This window comes from Heterodontus francisci, chromosome 10 (assembly GCF_036365525.1).
Source record: "Heterodontus francisci isolate sHetFra1 chromosome 10, sHetFra1.hap1, whole genome shotgun sequence".
NCBI classification, from domain to species: domain Eukaryota; kingdom Metazoa; phylum Chordata; class Chondrichthyes; order Heterodontiformes; family Heterodontidae; genus Heterodontus; species Heterodontus francisci.
Genome location: NC_090380.1, coordinates 64,098,066 through 64,115,950, shown reverse-complemented (window position 1 = coordinate 64,115,950; position 17,885 = coordinate 64,098,066). Strand labels below are relative to the sequence as shown.

Here is a 17,885-nt window from a genome sequence, read left to right as displayed (position 1 = left end):
CATTGAAATCTGGTAAATCACACATTCTCCACCGCCTTGGATGCCCTTGTCCCCAATAAAACCATTACACACTCTCACTTTATTTGTTCCCCGGTATACCCCTCATCTCCGCTCCCTTAAGTCTGAGTGACGCAGATTTAAACATCTTTGGCAGACAGCTGGTTTAACCATCCATCACCAGATCTATCTGAGCCATGTACATCAACCTGTCCTGCTCTCCATCGCTAAAACTGCTCACTATTAAAAGATTATCCATGAATGCAAAGATAACCCCGACTTCTCTTCACCACAAACCATCTTCCCAATTCACCCTCTCCTGCCTCGAACACCCAAATCTCCAACAACAAGTGCAAGGAACTCATGGAATTTTTTGTCACAAATATTGAGACCTTTCGTTCTGCTGCCTTTACTGTTTCTCTCCCTTCGCCCAGCCCACCGGGTCAAACCTCCTCTAATGTTCCCTGCTACCTCAGCTCATCTGCTGCTAAAATCCTCATCCATGCTTTTCTCATCTTTAGACTTGACTATTCCAATGTTCTTCTGGCCTGCCTCCCATCTTTCACCCATGTAAACTTGTGCTCATCCAAAACTGCTGCCCATATCTTAACTCGCTCCAAGTCTTGTTCACCCATCACCCCTGTGCTTGCCGATCTGCACTGCCTCCTGATCCGACAATGCCTCAATTTTAACGTCCTTGTTTTCAAGTCCCTTTAGAGTCATAGAGTTATACAGCACAGAAATAGGCCCATCGTGCCCGTGCCAGCCATCAAGTACCTATCTATTCTAATCCCATTTTCCAGCACTTGGCTCGTAGCCTATATGCTATGGCATTTCAAGTGCTCATCTAAATACTTCTTAAATGTTGTGAGGGTTTCTGCCTCTACCACCCCTTCAGGTAGTGTGTTCCAGTTTCCAACCACCCTCTGGGTGAAAATATTTTTCCTCAAATCCCCTCTAAACTTCCAGCCCCTTTCCTTAAATCTACACCCCCTGGTTATTGATCCCTCCCCTAAGGAAAAAGTTTCTTCCTATCTATCCTATCGATGCCCCTCATAATTTTGTATACCTCAATCAGGTCCCCCTTCACTGCTCTAAGGGAAACAACCCTAGCCTATCCAGTCTCTCTTCATAGCTGAAATGCTCCAGCCCAGGCAACATCCTGGTGAATCTCCTCTGCACCCTCTCTAGTGCAATCACATCCTTCCTATAGTATGGTGACCAGAACTGTACACAGTACCCCAGCTGTGGCTTGACTAGTGTTTTATACAGCTCCATCATAACCTCCCTGCTGTTATATTCTATGCCTTGTTTAATAAAAGCAAGTATCCCATATGCCTTCCTAACCGCCTTATCTACCTGTGCTGCTGCCTTCAGTGATCTATGGACAAGTACACCAAGGTCCTTCTGACCCTCTGTACTTCCTAGGATCCTACCATCCATTGCATATTCCCTTGCCTTGTTAGTCCTCCCAAAATGCATCACCCTCACACTTCTCAGGATTAAATTCCATTTGCCACTGCTCCGCCCATCTTACCAGCACATCTATATCATCCTGTAATCTAAGGCTTTACTCCTCACTATTTACGACACGACCAATTTTTGTGTCATCTGCGAACTTACTGATCATACCTCCGATATTCACATCTAAATCATTAATGTACACTGCAAACAGCAAAGGTCCCAGCACCGATTCCCGTGGTACACCACTGGACTTGGAGCAGGGGCACATTAGTCCTACTGGTGTCTCAAGAGAGAAGACTGGAGGATATGAATGTCTCTTTGGAAGCTTTGAATTCTGTCGACCAGCTTCTCTAAGGTGGAGCAAATGTTGGAGACCAGAGTTGTCAAGAATGGTAGCATAGTGGTTTTTTTACCGGACTAGTAACCTGAAGGCCTGGACTAAATGATCTGGAATTCAAATCCCCCCACGGCATTTTCTAGTATCAGTAATAGTGACCGTGTAACTACCGGGTTGTCATTTAAAAAAATAAATAAATTCTTTTTCACCCAAAGGGTGGTTGGAATCTGGAACACACTGCCTGAAGGGGTGGTAGAGGCAGGAACCCTCAACATTTAAGAAGTATTTAGATGAGCACTTGAAATGCCAAACCATACCAGGCTACAGGCCAAGTGCTGGAAAATGAGATTAGAATAGATAGATGCTTGATGGTCGGCATGGACACGATAGGCCGAAGGGCCTGTTTCTGTGCTGTATAACTCTATGACTCTAAATCTGCCATCCTTACCTGGTCTGGCCTATGTGACTCAGGACCAGCAGCAATGTGGCTGGCTCTTAATTGTACTCCGAAATGGCCTAGCCAGCCACTCAGTTGTATCAAACTGCTGCAACCACTGTGGGAGTACCTACACATGGATTGCAGTGGTCAAGAAGGTGGCTTACCACCACCTTCTCAAGGAAAATTAGGGATGGGCCATAACTGCTGGCTTTGCCAGAAATGCCCATATCCTGTGAATGAATAAAAGACAAAAGTGGCCAATTGAGCCTCTAACAAGAACACAAAGGCCAGTTACACTGATTCCTGCTGTCACGGCCTGGCTGCAGTGTCCTTGCAGGTGGTCAAAGGTCCATTTTTTTTTTTATAAACAAGTTTGCACTTGGGTCTGTGTGGTATCCTTCTCATCTAAATAATATAGTAATAATCTAGTAGTTGGCAGGAATTTCCTAATGTTTCAGATAGCCATATAGAACTAACCTTCAGGCACTTAAACAATTTTCAAATGGCTATTGTTACGTAAGTTGTGAATTATCTATTTTGCTGATTTTCATGATTTTGTGTTTATCATCTGATTATTTTGCAATAGTTTTTTTTGTATAATTTTTGCTCTGCAGACACATACAGTGATGGTGAATCCTAATGACAAGACCCTGACCTTATCACCAGTTCACAAGGAACAGGTAAAAGCAATGTCGATTTTCTTGATCTAAACTTTGAAATCAGTTATTACTAAATAATTTTGGTGATATGCCTATTTTAAATAAAACAATTATTCAGTGTAAAATCGAAAAAAAAAAATTGCTACAAGGGTGGAACTTGCATGTGGGGTTTAGCACTTCGTACAGTGTAGAATATAGCAATGAAAAATTCAATTCTATTAGCGATTTATCCCCATGAGTTCGATATATTGTAACACCGGAAATATTTTCTTTAATCAATAAATGTTATGGGTGTAGATTCGCAAATCAATCATGGTCAACACAGCATACTATTCTTGTTATAGATGGAAAGCTCTCTGGTTCATCTGAGGCTTATCTTTTAAAATGGTCTTTTTCCTTTACTACCTTTTTTCAGCATGCTAAGAAAAATATGCTGACATTGCCTCAAATTGTTGCAAAGTAGTACTGTTTATTTGTGCTGACAGACTTTGATTAGTATTTTTCAGTAGAACCTTAACTTAATGCCTTAATGAAGGCCATTAGATGGTGATGTTGTCGATTATCATATCTTTAGCACAATTTGAGATGATTAGTGCAGTTTGCAAATTGACAAATACATTTTTGATCACAATCTGCCACCTTCCTATTTTTAATTTACTGCATTGCAGAAGTAATTCTGTGCGTGCTATCTGTTTTCTTGCTCATTCTTCTGTTTTATTATTTACTATACAGAACAGAAAGCTCTGTGGGCATTCGATTCACCTTTCATTTATTTTATCATGCAATTCTTACTAATTTTCTTTTCTCCTTTTCATTCATTGCTTTTCATCTGGAATAGAAGAAAGGTGAAAGCTCTGGTAAGGGTGGACAAAGAAAGACTAATTACAATGTTAAGCACCAGGTTAAAAAGCCTACAAAAGTTCCACTGCAAACTCAGTCTCCCAGATTAAATTTGCACCCAAGTATGCTTGAAAAAGTGGGAGATGGAAAACATATCAGATGTAGTAGTAGCAAAGCCATTAGCAAGGAGCAAAAAACAGGCAAAGAAAATATAGTCGCCAAATTGAACCAGTCAGCCACAGCAACACACACTCTTTTATATGACTGTGGTACAATGGGTGAGAAACAAAATACTGTGGACATCAAAGTAGCACAAACGCATGGTACACCTGTTAAACAGAAGTCTGTAAACTATTCTGACAAGACTGGGATAAGTAAAACATTGAGCAAATCTTTCGAAGAAATCTTTGACTTGTTTCACAATGATACAAGTGCTAAAACAGAAATACCTCTTATAACAGTTAATAGAAAAGCCAAGCCAAGTTCAGTGCTGTCCTCTAAGCAATATGAGCAAAACATTTCAAAACAAAGTGAAGAAACAGCAGCAAAGGGAGGAAAGAAAGTATTCATCCTCAACAGGAAAACCAAAGAAGGAAATAATAATGGTGACAGCAAACATAGAAATAGTGACATAAACAATAGCATTAAAAAAGCAAATAGAACCAAGAGCCTAAAAGACCATAAGTCAATGAAACATTTTCTACAAAAAGCACACATGGATAAAGAGAAAGGAAAGGATCAAATAAAAACCAAATTTGTGCCTCGTGAAGAGCAAGTACAAAATGATTTAGAGGGAAATTTAAATGCAAAAATGGGAAAAGAAATTAAATTGCAAAAAAAAGTTCTGAAATTAGGCAATAAATTAATTGAAAGGACCATTGTAGATGATGAGTTGTTAGAGGAAGGTGTAGATTCCGAAGAAAGAAGAAAAGAAATTAAGAAGGAGGAGGAAGACAAAGAAGTTGCTGGAGATGAGGAAGATGCAATCTTGGGTAAGGGAGATACCATAGCAGATGAAATGAGTGCTGAAGGCATTTGGGACCAAACTGAGAAAAGTTCAACTGCTGATAAAAATATAAGTGAGAAAAAAGGAGGAAGTGAAACTGAACAAGACCAGAGCGAAGGAGAGAGTGGAGTAGAAGCAAGTGAAGTAATTGAAAAACAGCATGAAGGTGGCAATGATGAAGGTGAGAATAATGAGGTTGGAAATGAAGGCAAGAGTAAAGAAGCTCGAGGAGATGTGGAAGGTGAGACTAGAAGAAACAAAATCAATGAGGAAGGTGAAAGTGGGACAGCTGGAAGTGAAGATGATGAGGGAAACGATGTATTTGAAGGTGAGAGTAGAGAAGCTGGAAACAATACAGAAGAGAATAGGACAGATGATGGTGAGGAAGGTAAGAGCAAAGATGACTATGAAGAGGAAGGTGAGAGCAGGGAAGAGGAGGAGGAGGAAGGTGAGAGCAGGGAAGAGGAGGAGGAGGAAAGTGAGAGCAGGGAAGACGAGGAGGAGGAGGAAAGTGAGAGCAGGGAAGACGAGGAGGAGGAAAGTGAGAGCAGGGAAGACGAGGAGGAGGAGGAAGGTGAGAGCAGGGAAGAGGAGGAGGAGGAGGAAGGTGAGAGCAGGGAAGAGGAGGAGGAGGAGGAAGGTGAGAGCAGGGAAGAGGAGGAGGAGGAGGAAGGTGAGAGCAGGGAAGAGGAGGAGGAGGAGGAAGGTGAGAGCAGGGAAGAGGAGGAGGAGGAGGAAGGTGAGAGCAGGGAAGAGGAGGAGGAGGAGGAAGGTGAGAGCAGGGAAGAGGAGGAGGAGGAAGGTGAGAGCAGGGAAGAGGAGGAGGAGGAGGAGGAAGGTGAGAGCAGGGAAGAGGAGGAGGAGGAGGAAGGTGAGAGCAGGGAAGAGGAGGAGGAGGAGGAAGGTGAGAGCAGGGAAGAGGAGGAGGAAGGTGAGAGCAGGGAAGAGGAGGAGGAGGAGGAAGGTGAGAGCAGGGAAGAGGAGGAGGAGGAGGAAGGTGAGAGCAGGGAAGAGGAGGAGGAGGAGGAAGGTGAGAGCAGGGAAGAGGAGGAGGAGGAAGGTGAGAGCAGGGAAGAGGAGGAGGAGGAAGGTGAGAGCAGGGAAGAGGAGGAGGAGGAAGGTGAGAGCAGGGAAGAGGAGGAGGAGGAGGAAGGTGAGAGCAGGGAAGAGGAGGAGGAGGAGGAAGGTGAGAGCAGGGAAGAGGAGGAGGAGGAGGAAGGTGAGAGCAGGGAAGAGGAGGAGGAGGAGGAAGGTGAGAGCAGGGAAGAGGAGGAGGAGGAGGAAGGTGAGAGCAGGGAAGAGGAGGAGGAGGAGGAAGGTGAGAGCAGGGAAGAGGAGGAGGAGGAGGAAGGTGAGAGCAGGGAAGAGGAGGAGGAGGAAGGTGAGAGCAGGGAAGAGGAGGAGGAGGAGGAAGGTGAGAGCAGGGAAGAGGAGGAGGAGGAGGAAGGTGAGAGCAGGGAAGAGGAGGAGGAGGAGGAAGGTGAGAGCAGGGAAGAGGAGGAGGAGGAGGAAGGTGAGAGCAGGGAAGAGGAGGAGGAGGAAGGTGAGAGCAGGGAAGAGGAGGAGGAGGGTGAGGGTGATAAAGATGGAGAGGAAGGTGAGAGTGAAGAAGATGAGGAAGGTGAAAGCGAAGATAAAGAAGAGGCTGAGGGTGATAAAGATGAGAGAGAGGAAGGTGAGGGCAATGGTGATGAAGATGAGGAAGAGGAAGGTGAGGCCAGGGAAGATGAGGAAGAGGAAGGTGAGGCCAGGGAAGATGAAGGAAGCAAAAATTATGACAATGAAAGCAAGAGTATGGAGGATGGATATTATGAGGATGGAGAGACTTGGGAAGATGGTGAGGTAGATGAAGATGATGAAAGTAATGCGGAAGAGGACGATGGTGCTGTGAATGAACAGGATGAGGAGAGTAAAAGAACTGAAGCAGAGAATGGAGGAAGAAACCTAAACAAAACTAAAAATGAAATAGAGATCAAAGAAAAACAGAAAATAAAAGCTAAAACCAAACATTTTGTTTGGAAGGAACTCACAGGAGCAAAGCAAAAAGTAAATGAAAAGCATCACTCAAAGGAAAAACCTAACTCTGAACAGTTTTGGAATAATGTGCTACCTCATTATTTAACACTGAAATAATAATTGGTACCAAAACTATTAGCAAGAAATTAAAGTTTGTCAAGTTAGTTCTCTGATGAGATTGCTCACAGAGAAAAATGAAGATAAATCTTGTGTCTTTCTGCTTCTGTCCACTCCCAATTTGCATCCTGTGCTGTATTCTTCTGTTTGCCTTTCACTCTCTTTCTGTGGCTTTCAAACACTTTCTCCTGTGATCTGTGCACCTCTGATACTTTTTCTTATTTTCTGTATATCTGTCCTTTCTTATTTCCAGTGTATCTCTTTGTATCTCAGACATGTTCCTTTACTAATTTACTAAATCAGCACATTTTTTATATTTTTCAGAAGTCTAGGGCATACAGTAAAGTGAATTACATAGGGTGTAATTTTAACTTAACTCATCCAGTGGGAAAATGAGGGGATCTGAATTTATTACACTCTGCCCGCTTTTACTTCCCCTGAAATCAGTGAAAAGTAAAATTGGACGGGTTGTAAAACAGACCTTGGATCTGATCCCGTTAGTGTTGTGTGGCGATGCATTAGGTTAAAATTATTTCCAAATGTACCATAATGGTGGGATTGGAGCTAAGTGAAGTGAGATCGGAAGGGGAAGGCAGTTTAGGAAGTGTTATGACATGAATGGTTGTAAGAGAAATTAGGATTTAGCCTGACAGGGAGTGGAGGAATGCTGGGGTTTCGCCTGGAAGGGAGCAGTTGATCCAGCATTGTGGTTCCAACCAGTATTGGTGGGTTTGGGATGCATTGCAGCATGTAGTTGAGACAGAATCTGGATTGTGAGCCTGTTCAGAAACAGAGAGATTGAGGACTGCAGTGGGGAGGAAGTACAGTTGAACCAGAGGTTGGAGCACAGCAGACCTTAAGGTCTGAAGCTAGAGTGGAGAGGGAGCAGAACAGCCCAATAAGTGAGCACTCTTTGTAATGTTGGGGTTCTGTTTTGAGGCTAGGAAGTATTACTGCTATTTTGAGCAGCATTCCGGTTTTAAAAGAGGCCACAGGGCATCAGCCATTTAGAACTTGCCATTTAGGTAATTTCCTGAGCACTAGGCCTGTTGCTTCTTGGTTTTACTTTTGGTAATTGCAGCACAGTGCTTGGAAAATGACTTACTGCACCTGAGCTTGAGTGAGGCAATCCAACTCCTTAAAACTTATGGTCCTGGTCTGCAGCAGTGCCCTGATGACAGGGAGATGGGAAATGGGGCCACTCCTAAAACTACTGTGAGGGATGGTGCAGAGTTGCAGCACTAGGTTAAAGGTAGGATATATAGCTGGAGTGTTAAACGAACTTGAGCCTGTTCCACCATTCAGTTAGATTATGGCTGATCTGTGCCTCAACTCCATTTACCTGCTTTGTTCTATATTCCTTGATACCATTGCCCCCAAAAAAATCTATTGATTTCAGTCATGAAAATTGCAGTTGACGCAGCATCCACCACCTTTAGGTGGAAAGAGTTCCAGATTGATTGCGTGAACAAATGCTTCGTAATGTTGCTCCTGAATGGCCTAACTCTAATTTTAAGATTATGTCCTAATTTTCCAGACTCCCCCACCAGAGCAAATAGTTACTCTGTATCTACTCATTTGAATACCTTTTATCATTTTAAACATTTCGATTAGATCACCCCCTTAACCTTAAACTTGACGGAATACCAGTCGCATTTATACAACCTGTCATAACTTAACTTTTTAAAGCCTCGTGTTAAGACCCAATAGGGGCCTTTAAAATTAACAAGGAGTTTGATTGGGTAGAAGTAGAGAAAATGTTTCCACTTCTGGGAAAATCCAAAACTTGGGTCCATAAATATAAGATACAATAATTCCAATAAAGAATTCAGGCTTAACTTCTTTACCCAGAGAGTGGTTAGAATGTGGAACTTGCTACCACATTCAGTGGTTGAGGCGATTAATGTAGGTGCATTTAAGGGGCATCTGGATAAATATGAGGGAGAGAGGAACAGACGGATATGCAGATAGGGTTAGATGAAGTAAGGTGGAGGAAGCTTGTGTGGAGCATAGATCATTTGGGCTGAATGGCCCATTTCTGTTTCATAAATTCTATGTAATGTAATCATTCAGGTGAATCTATGCTATATCCCTGCAAGGCCAATGTAGTTTTCCTGAGATTCAGTGCCCAAAACTGAACACAGTTGGGGTCTGAATAATGCTCTGTACAGCTGAAATATCAGTTCCTTACTTTTGTATTCCAATCATCCTTGAGATAAAAGTCAACATTGCATTAGCCTTTTTGATTACTTTATGTACTTGTGAGCTAGGTTTTAGTAATTTGTGTACATGAACACCTAAATCCTATTGCTCCTTCCCAGTCTTCCCCCATTAAGAGAATATTCTGATTTGTCTTCCTCAAATCCAAAGTGGATGGCCTCAGACTTTCCCACATCGAACTCCATCTGCCAGTTTTGCCCACTCATTCAATCTGTTTAGGGCCCTTTGTAGCTTCTTGCTCCCATTTACAGATAAGATAATGGTTTCAAGGAATATAGAATAAAGCCTCTTAGTGCTACCTGCAAACTTGGATGTACAGCTGTCTATTCCTTCATTCAAATCATTAACATATACAGATTCCTGGGGACCACAACTTATCATATCAACGAATGTTCCCTTTTATCTCTACTATGTGCCTCTGATCTCCTAACCAATTACTGACCCATGTCTCAAGGTTACCTCCAATTCCATATGTTCTCATGTTTGCTAATAATCTCTTATGTGGAATCTCCTCAAATGCCTCCATGCTGGTGGCCATCAACAAGAAATTCAGTTGGATTAGTCAGACATGATCTACCCTTCACAAATCCATCTCTGATCAGCTGAGCTAGCGAGAGTAAGATTACGGCTGTACATGTAGCCCTACGCCAATTAGAACATCTTTAATATAGATAAATGAATAGAATCTGATTTTCTTTTAAAAAAAAAAAAATACTTGAGAACTAGCATCTCCTGTGGTCTTCACAAAAAGTCACAGCGTACAGTTTCTCTTGTCTTAGTGTTATTGCTTTCCCCTCTTTCTTTGTCTTGTTGGGAAACATGCAAAGGGTAATAGAAGTCTGAAACTCTTTTCTGCAAATGGCAGTTGATGCTTGGTGGTTAAGTTTCTAATTTTAAATCTGAGATTGATAAATTTTTGTTAATCAGAGGTATTAATGATATGGGGCAAATCGGGTATATGGAATTAGGTCACAGATCAGCCATGATTTCATTGAATGACGGACCATGCTCGAGGAGCTAAATGGCCTATTCCTGTTCCTATATTCCTTCCATTGCCTTCCCCTTTCTTGTAATCACCCTCTTGCTTCCATGCTGTCTTTTGCCCCTTCCCCTTACAACTGTTCCCTCAATTGACGCAATCTCTCATCCCCTGCTCCCTGCACCCTCCCTCCCTCTCACCATCATCCTCTCTCCTCCCTCAACCCCCTTTCCCACATTAACCTAATGGAAAACCTAGCAGATGGTAATTTTCTGTTGAAGCACTTACTGTACTGCAAACCTCCTGCATCCATGTAACCTCTTCCTTAGATCCCTAGTTGCCTTTCTCTTACCTCTATTCCCTTGGCATTCCACTCTCAACTATCAATCTGCTTTCTCACTTCCCTATCCCTCACCCACCACCATCCCTCTTCCCCTCCCCAACCTCTAGACTGTCATAAAAGTTGATTTCCCAGCATTGAATTGAGTATTTTACAACTCTACTTTTTAAATCACTTATAGGACATAACTAGACTGTAGTGCTTATAATTGCTTTAAAAATAAATTGCTGGTTTCCCAGGACAGGGAGAGACATGAGAGTCAGTTGGTCTATAGGAATTGAAGCAGCAAGGCTCAAGCCCCAAAGGCCACAGGACATCAAGAAAGTAGCTGAGGTTTAAGTCCTGTGGTGGCAAGGAGCAACTGAGAATGGGTGGGAGGATGCTGATAACTGACAGCAGGACAGTGATGACAGTGGAAAAATGCTGATGGATTCATAGGTGGGGCCACATCGAAGAGTAGTAGCCAAGAATGGCAGTGGAAGCAAGAACAGTAAAGAGGCTGCAAATAAAAATTAAGTATTGACATTGGAGTTAAAATACACTTTTTAAGCATTTAAAATATGTATCTGGAATGTTTAACTGGTCTGACGCAATGCTGCCCAGGCTGACTACTTGAAGGTAGTCAAGAGTGTCATCTGCCTTGAACACCAAGTAATGCATAACTTAGCAGCCAAGTAGAAAAACATAGAAAAATAGCATAATGAAAATAGTGCGACATAAGCAATGTTCTCTTTAAAATTTAGTTCTTGTGTGTGGCCAGTTGTTTCAGCTTGCAGTTTCTTAAAATTTTTTTGCATGGCTGCACACGTGTGATATTTATCACAGGGCAAGGCCTGCGTGGTATCTTCCTTATTGCCGTGCGGCAAGATGCCTGCGTGACTTATCAGAAACATTGAAGGCAACTGTGACTGTGGCACCTGGCCCCCTCTTTCCCTACCTCACCCCCAGCACCCCCAGGCAGTGACCAGCATTCACACCACTGTCCCCACACTTGCCCACAGAGCAGGGTGTGTACAATCCAGCTCAATTCTACCCCCCCCCCCCCCACCCCCACACCAAAGTAGCAGCATGTCCACCAAGAGTAACATGCAACAAGCTTAAACAGAAAAGGTGTAGACTTTTTTTTTGCAGTAGAAAGCATACCTCAAAAAGGGCCTAGATTAGAATCTACAGAATATGATGGAAATAACACCCTGAAATTAAACCAGAGATTAGAAGAAAGTTTATATTTTTCAATGAGTAGTGAATTAATGGATGACTCTTGGCAAAAGTAGATATTATTTAGATCAAATCCTTACAATAAATATCTTTTTAAGAATGCAATTGAATGGTGGATTTATAGCAATGGCCAAATAGCTCAGAGATTACATAAGAGATTGTGCTGCTAGGAGCATGGATGTGTCACTTGAGAATGCAGCTGGTCAGAGTTGAATTTTATTGGATTGGTACTACAGAAATTTGTTTCATTGCTTTAGGAGACTGGAAACATTTTACAGATTTAACTTCCAGCAGGTTTACTTGTGGTTGGATGTCTCCTACAGCATAGTCTAGAATAAATTTTACATTGTCACAAAACAAAGGGTATTTGCAGCTGTGGTGTTGGTGCAACACACCCCATCAGAGACAATGGTCTACCTCTCTTGCAACAAGTTGCAGGCTCATAAATGGCATTAATTTTTAGTACAAAGTTGCACTAATTGCCCAAAATATTTATGTATTGCAGTGTGTAATAGTGTGTTAACAAGCTGCTATCTAAAGCTGTGTCTGATTACACTTGGAACTGTTGCCACAGTTATTATTTGAATGCACTAAATTATATTATATGATATTGGAAGGATAAACTATGCAGTATTCATATAAATTTTGTTCTAATGTATTTATATTTTATATATTGCACACTTGTATAAATGTATACATTTTTAAAAACCATATTGATGACTGTACATTGTATATTGTGTGTTAGTGAAAAGAGCAATTTCAGATGATTCATCTGTGTTTTTCTGAACTGCATTTCATTAAAGCTACTCTTGTTCAAACACGTTTGAGAAACTATATTGTAGTGTCCTTTTTAAGTATAATCAACCCTGTCAGTTTTTCATACTAGGAGTGTGCATTATTATAAATGAATAGATAGAGATTTTGGCATGGGAAGCAATAGTTGGCACTTGCTGCACATTAGAGGTATGAGTCCCAAACTTGGCAATAAAAATTCACTTTTACCTGGGTGGGTGGGAGGTAAGCAATTTTGGGCTCGATTATAGCAGGTCATCGCCCCCTTTTTTGACCTGTCCAGAATTCCACGAGCACTAGGTGCAGGGGTTTATTACGTCCACCCACCACTCTCCATGCAGATGCCACAGAATGAGGCGAGAAAGAAATCTCACCAGCTCAGCCTTCCTAGCCCGCAATGCTATATATGAAGTAGGTGTACTAGTATGTCAGGCACTGATCTTGGCAGAAGTGAGGCCTCTTTTTCTTTGAGGCTAGTTTGCCCATTGGGAGAGCAGCAAATTTAAAATTAGGCTTTTTTAAAAAACAGATGTTTAAAGTTCTTCAACTGGCACAGTGGCCCAGGCAATTCTGTGACAAGATGCCACAACGAAATTAACATGAACAGCTGCCCAAAATATGCATCCGTGGGATGGACTAAAATTGTGCTATGCCCTAATTTGCCTCCAGGAGGCTGTCCTCCTAATATCTGGGCGTCTACTCTAATTCCATTTTTTTTCCACATATCCTTGAATACTTATCTTTGTTTATTTAATGTTATGATTGAGCCAGCTTCAGTAGCCATTTTGCCCTTCACTTATTGTCTCCCTCTTTAGGTATCTCTGAAAGCACATTCCCCCACTGAAAGGGGTCAGTAATACAGTAACTGTACCCAGGTGGGTAGGTGCCTTGTCCGTGCCATTTTTGAAGTGATCAGTGGGAAATGTTTGAGTGTAGCATTGGGGGGTTTTTTCCTCCTTTAATTTTTCTTTTCTCCCCTGCTCCATCACCAAGAAAATATCTAGTAGAAGCTTGGCAGTTCCCTTGAATGGTACAGCCAGGATCTTGAACTTGTAATGTAAGCAGGAATTGTAGGTACAAAACCACATTCTAAATCTCCATTTCATATTGTGTTAATGTATCTGTGCTATTTGCAGTGACTGTTTTAAATTGCAGCTTCAATGAGGCATAAATGCTTCAAATAATAGAACTACTTGATTTTGTTTCACTCCTGTAGGATACAAAAATTTAAATAGAAAATGCTAGAACTGTTGAGGGGTCCCAATCAAAATGTTACTTTTTCAATGACACCTGAGCACTTACTACATTTTGTATTGCAGATTTCCAGCATTCCTTTTTTCTTTTTTGCAAGATATAAAATTCTTGCTTTAGCAACTCTGCAATTATGAATTAAAATCAAAATAGAAGCAAAATACTGCGGATGCTGGAAATCTGAACCACAAACAAGAAATGTTGGAAATACTCAGCAGGTCTGGCAGCATATGTGGAGAGAGAAGCAGAGTTAACGTTTCAGGTCAGTGACCCTTCATCAGAACTGGCAGATATTAGAAATTTAAACGTTTTAAGCAAGTAAAGCGGGGGAATTAAAATCACTTTGTCACACTTGAATCAACCCACCACGGTTATAACCAGTTTTGTAGGATCGAAAGCCATTAAGAGGCCATCTTGTGGAAATTTGTCAGGATTCCAAAGTGGGTGTGGGGGGGGAGAAAGAAAAATCAGTGTCCAATATTATTTTTTGCCTTTCTGTATTGTTACAACCGCTCAGGACAAAGCCCCCAATCAAAATATATGATTCTGATTGTGGTAGGAGCAACGCACTGTCAATTCAGTCCCATCACTCCACAGGTCGCATCACATATCTTTAAGCTTTCCAAATTGAAGAAAGCAGCAGCCGAATTGAAACAATCTAGTAACCCCCAAGTGAGGCGAAATAAAACCAGGTATCTTTAGATATCAACAAGTTAAGTTATTAAAAAAACCTAAAATCTTAAACACTACTAAGATAAACCAATATCTAAAGACCTTATAACTTCTTATTTAAAAAAACTAACTCCCGCATTTGCATACATTTACACAAACTAATAGTTTGGTTTTTAATTAGCTGCCTGAAAAAATAGAAAAAAACAAAGTATTTGCAGATTAAGCTTTCGACGAATGGTTTTCTGATACAACAGTCAAACTTCACTTGCAGTCTTCCAAGGTCCGCTGAGAAAAGGATCCTTCCAGAGATGGGGGTTCAACAGTTTAGTTGGGCAGTTGTAATATTAAATTCTTCTTTTTCCAGCGATGAACACAGCAAATCAATAATTTATTTCTTTAAAGAATTAATTTGGTTTGAAGCTTAGAGAACGCTCCTATTTCCTTCACGTGCTAGATCAGTGTCTCAACTGTGTGTCTCAGCTAGCCAGTTTCAAAGTCAAAATGGATATATTGAAGCCCTGTTCTCCCTCTCTGTATGGTTGTTGCCTGGCGGCCAGGATGCGCTTTGGCTTACAGTCTCGGAGCTTGCTGCCTTAAAGAAGTACTGATCTTTTACAGTCATCAAGGCGCACCACAATATTTCCCAAGGAGAAAACAATGGATCGTGATAATATGTTTGTATTTTCACTTATGCTGTTGGTTGGTTGGCATCCTTCCATCTATGAAAGATAATGGACACGCAGCAAACAATCCATTTCGGTGGATTGTTTTCTCTTCATGCGCCTTTGCTGATGGCTGTGAAGGCCAATTCTTGAGAGACAGGTTCTGCCACAAGTATCACATGTAAAGCTGCCAAGTGACGCTGAGAGGTGTTTTCAGCATTGGAGCCTGTTGCCTGTAGTATAAGGGTCTGAAAGAGTTAATGTTTGGGGCAGTGAATAACATCTCCCACTGTGATGATGTAAGAAGTCACATGTAATAGGCTTGGGAGAAGCAAGAGGCATCATGAGAGGTAGAAGCTAGACAGGCTAATAGAAGGTGTATATAGTCCATATAAATATAAATGAGTTATTGTTCAGATTTGCAACCACTCTGCGATCTCTGTAAATCAAGCTCAAACTTGCATCTAAAATGCTGGCAACAATATACAACATTGCCAAGCTGCTGTAGCCATTGGTCATTGTGGTAGTGCACACCAGTCCGCAAGATGTTTGTCATTTCCCTCTTTCGCAAGCTAGTGACTCCTAGGTATGATAGTCGATATTTAGGGCCTTCATGTCACGCTTGCAAGCATCCTTGAAGCGGAGCTTTGGGCGGCTCACTGGTCGTCTGGCCCCGGCTACCTCACCATACAGAAGGTCCTTGGGTATGCAACAGTCTTCCGTGCGAAGCTGCCTCTGTTTGATTAGTGCCAACACACTTGAGAGCTTTGCCTTTGAGAGGACTGCCGCACTTGTGATTTTTGCCCTGCCAGTATATGCCCATAATGTGCTGCAGACAGTGAAGATGGAAATTATTGAACTTCTTTTCCTGGTAGCTGTAAATTGTCCATGTTTCACAGCCATATAGCAAGGTGCTGAGAACACAGGCCTTATAAACCATCAGCTTTCACTTTGTCCAATTACCTGAGAACAGATATGAAAGCAGAAGTCAGCAATGACGTTGCAGCCCTGGGTCTATACGTTTCCTTCAAGTCATGCAAATCTCTACCACTCCACAAACTTCAAAATGTCTCACATGCAAAGTGTTGTCACAGCTGCACCTGATTGGCTCAAACATTATTCATGAAACAGCAATAAAACCTGAATAAAACGAGAAGGAGACCGATAGGTGATTTAAAAAGTCATTTTTTAAATTCAAACTGACAAATGTTTCTGAGCAACTGCAGTTGCCCTCTTTGACCTCAGGATATGCTTTGCAAAGATTCACATTATCAGATGTTGTATTTGTGAAGAGATGAGGAAAAGCTGAATAAATACTTTAGTCCTCTTGCGAAACCAACAGGATCAAGTCTGTTTTCTCTGGCAGCCATAAAATGAGAAGAACTGCAGGTTGTGCTTGGACTCCAAAATAAATGCTTCTGGTAATATAATGGGATATTGCTTGTTTCATGTGGCTGAAAATTGGCATGTAGGGTATTTTTTGCTACTGTAATGTGTATTGTATTTGTTGGTGCCTGAAGCAACGGAGTTTCAATATATCCAGTCACCTATAATATTCTTGTCACACTGTAAAGGTCTGTACCAATGTGGGGTTTCAGCAGATTTATTTAAAGGATCGAAATTAAATGCATCAGTTTTTTTTCAAAAGCCCGTACCATTGGGTCTTTCAAAATCTTGGTGTATGAAGCACACAAACTGCCACTTTAGAAAAGTAAACCAAATCCCAAGGGAGAGAAAATGCCCTTAGGCAAGTTACTTTATGTTTTAACATTAGCCTTAAATGATTCTACACCTAGAAACTGAAATAATTTGGGAGTGTGTTATGACCAGCTGAAAAAGGTGTCTAGGGGTCCCTCTCAGCCTTCACCTGGTCTTACTGTAACAGGGTTTTATTTTTAAACACACTGTTTTGAGCTCCCCCTTGGTGAATCTTTGTTTGCTACTTCCAATTATAAGGCAAAGAAATGAGCACAGACAGGCTTTCTTAGGTTTAAAGAAGAAAGGTGAATTTTTATTGAACTTAAACTCTAATTCAGTTGACACCTACGGATACATGACACGCCCACGTGAGCATGCATATGCGATACGCACATGCAAATAGAGACAGAAAAGAGCAGAAGATAAAGTGGAAAGGTTTGAGGCAAAATCTGAAGAGTTGTTACAGTTCTTCGAGCTCACTGTAGAGTCCTTGCTTGTAGTTAATTCTTGCTTTCATTGGGGCCCAGTAGTATTCTTAAACCTTGTTCACTGTAGGAGACTTTTCTCTCTTGGCGTTCATGTGTCTTCAGTGGATTCCGAAGCTGGTGAGAAAGAGATGGGAGGAGAGGAGGTCTGCTTCAGTCCAGGAGCCAAGAGCTTTCTGTCTTCAAACACTGTTTCTCCAATTTAAAACTCTCAGTTCAAACTCTGTAACAGCCAGTTAGTAATGTGACTAAACTGGTCTGACCATGTCTCTTCTGTGTATTGGGAGTAGGGACTGGTTCCTTGTTCCAAGCAGTGTCTGCTACTATGCAAAAAATGGCCTTACGGCCAGGCCTGGCAATTCCCTGTATCAGGCCTTCTTTTCTTGCCAACAACAATTTGAAGTTTAATGTCCATGTGGCGAATTTAATGTGCCTCATTCTTGGCAGGTGGGGGCCTGCATGACAGAGTGAAATTCAACTTTGGCACAGGCCCAAAACGGGGCGGTTGGGGATAGGTTTCATGTTATAAACCCCATCCAATTTTCCTTTCCATTCCAGTGATCAAAACACTGCTGACAGTGACTGCAACTGGAACAAAACTTTAGTAGCTGTTTTACCCAGTTTGATGGGCAATCCACTTAGGCTACTGTTTATTTAATCTGAAATTTTTTTGAAATGAACTGTTGATTATCT

The 17,885-nt window shown here is 41.7% G+C and overlaps 2 protein-coding genes across 6 annotated transcripts in view; both read left to right on the top strand.

The window, feature by feature from the left end:
- LOC137374473 (X-linked retinitis pigmentosa GTPase regulator-like) overlaps positions 1–17,885 on the top strand; it is a 155,257-nt gene that overhangs the window by 95,113 nt on the left and 42,259 nt on the right. For all 5 annotated transcript variants that reach the window (XM_068040638.1, XM_068040636.1, XM_068040635.1 and 2 more), the window contains exon 13: positions 2,852–2,917. In XM_068040638.1, coding sequence (XP_067896739.1) covers positions 2,852–2,917 — 66 coding nt within the window. The remainder of the gene's footprint in view (positions 1–2,851; positions 2,918–17,885) is intronic.
- LOC137374748 (glutamic acid-rich protein-like) lies at positions 3,861–12,382 on the top strand. Its single transcript, XM_068041328.1, has one exon. The coding sequence runs from the start codon at positions 3,861–3,863 to the stop codon at positions 6,873–6,875; it is 3,015 nt and encodes a 1,004-aa protein (XP_067897429.1). The 3' UTR covers positions 6,876–12,382.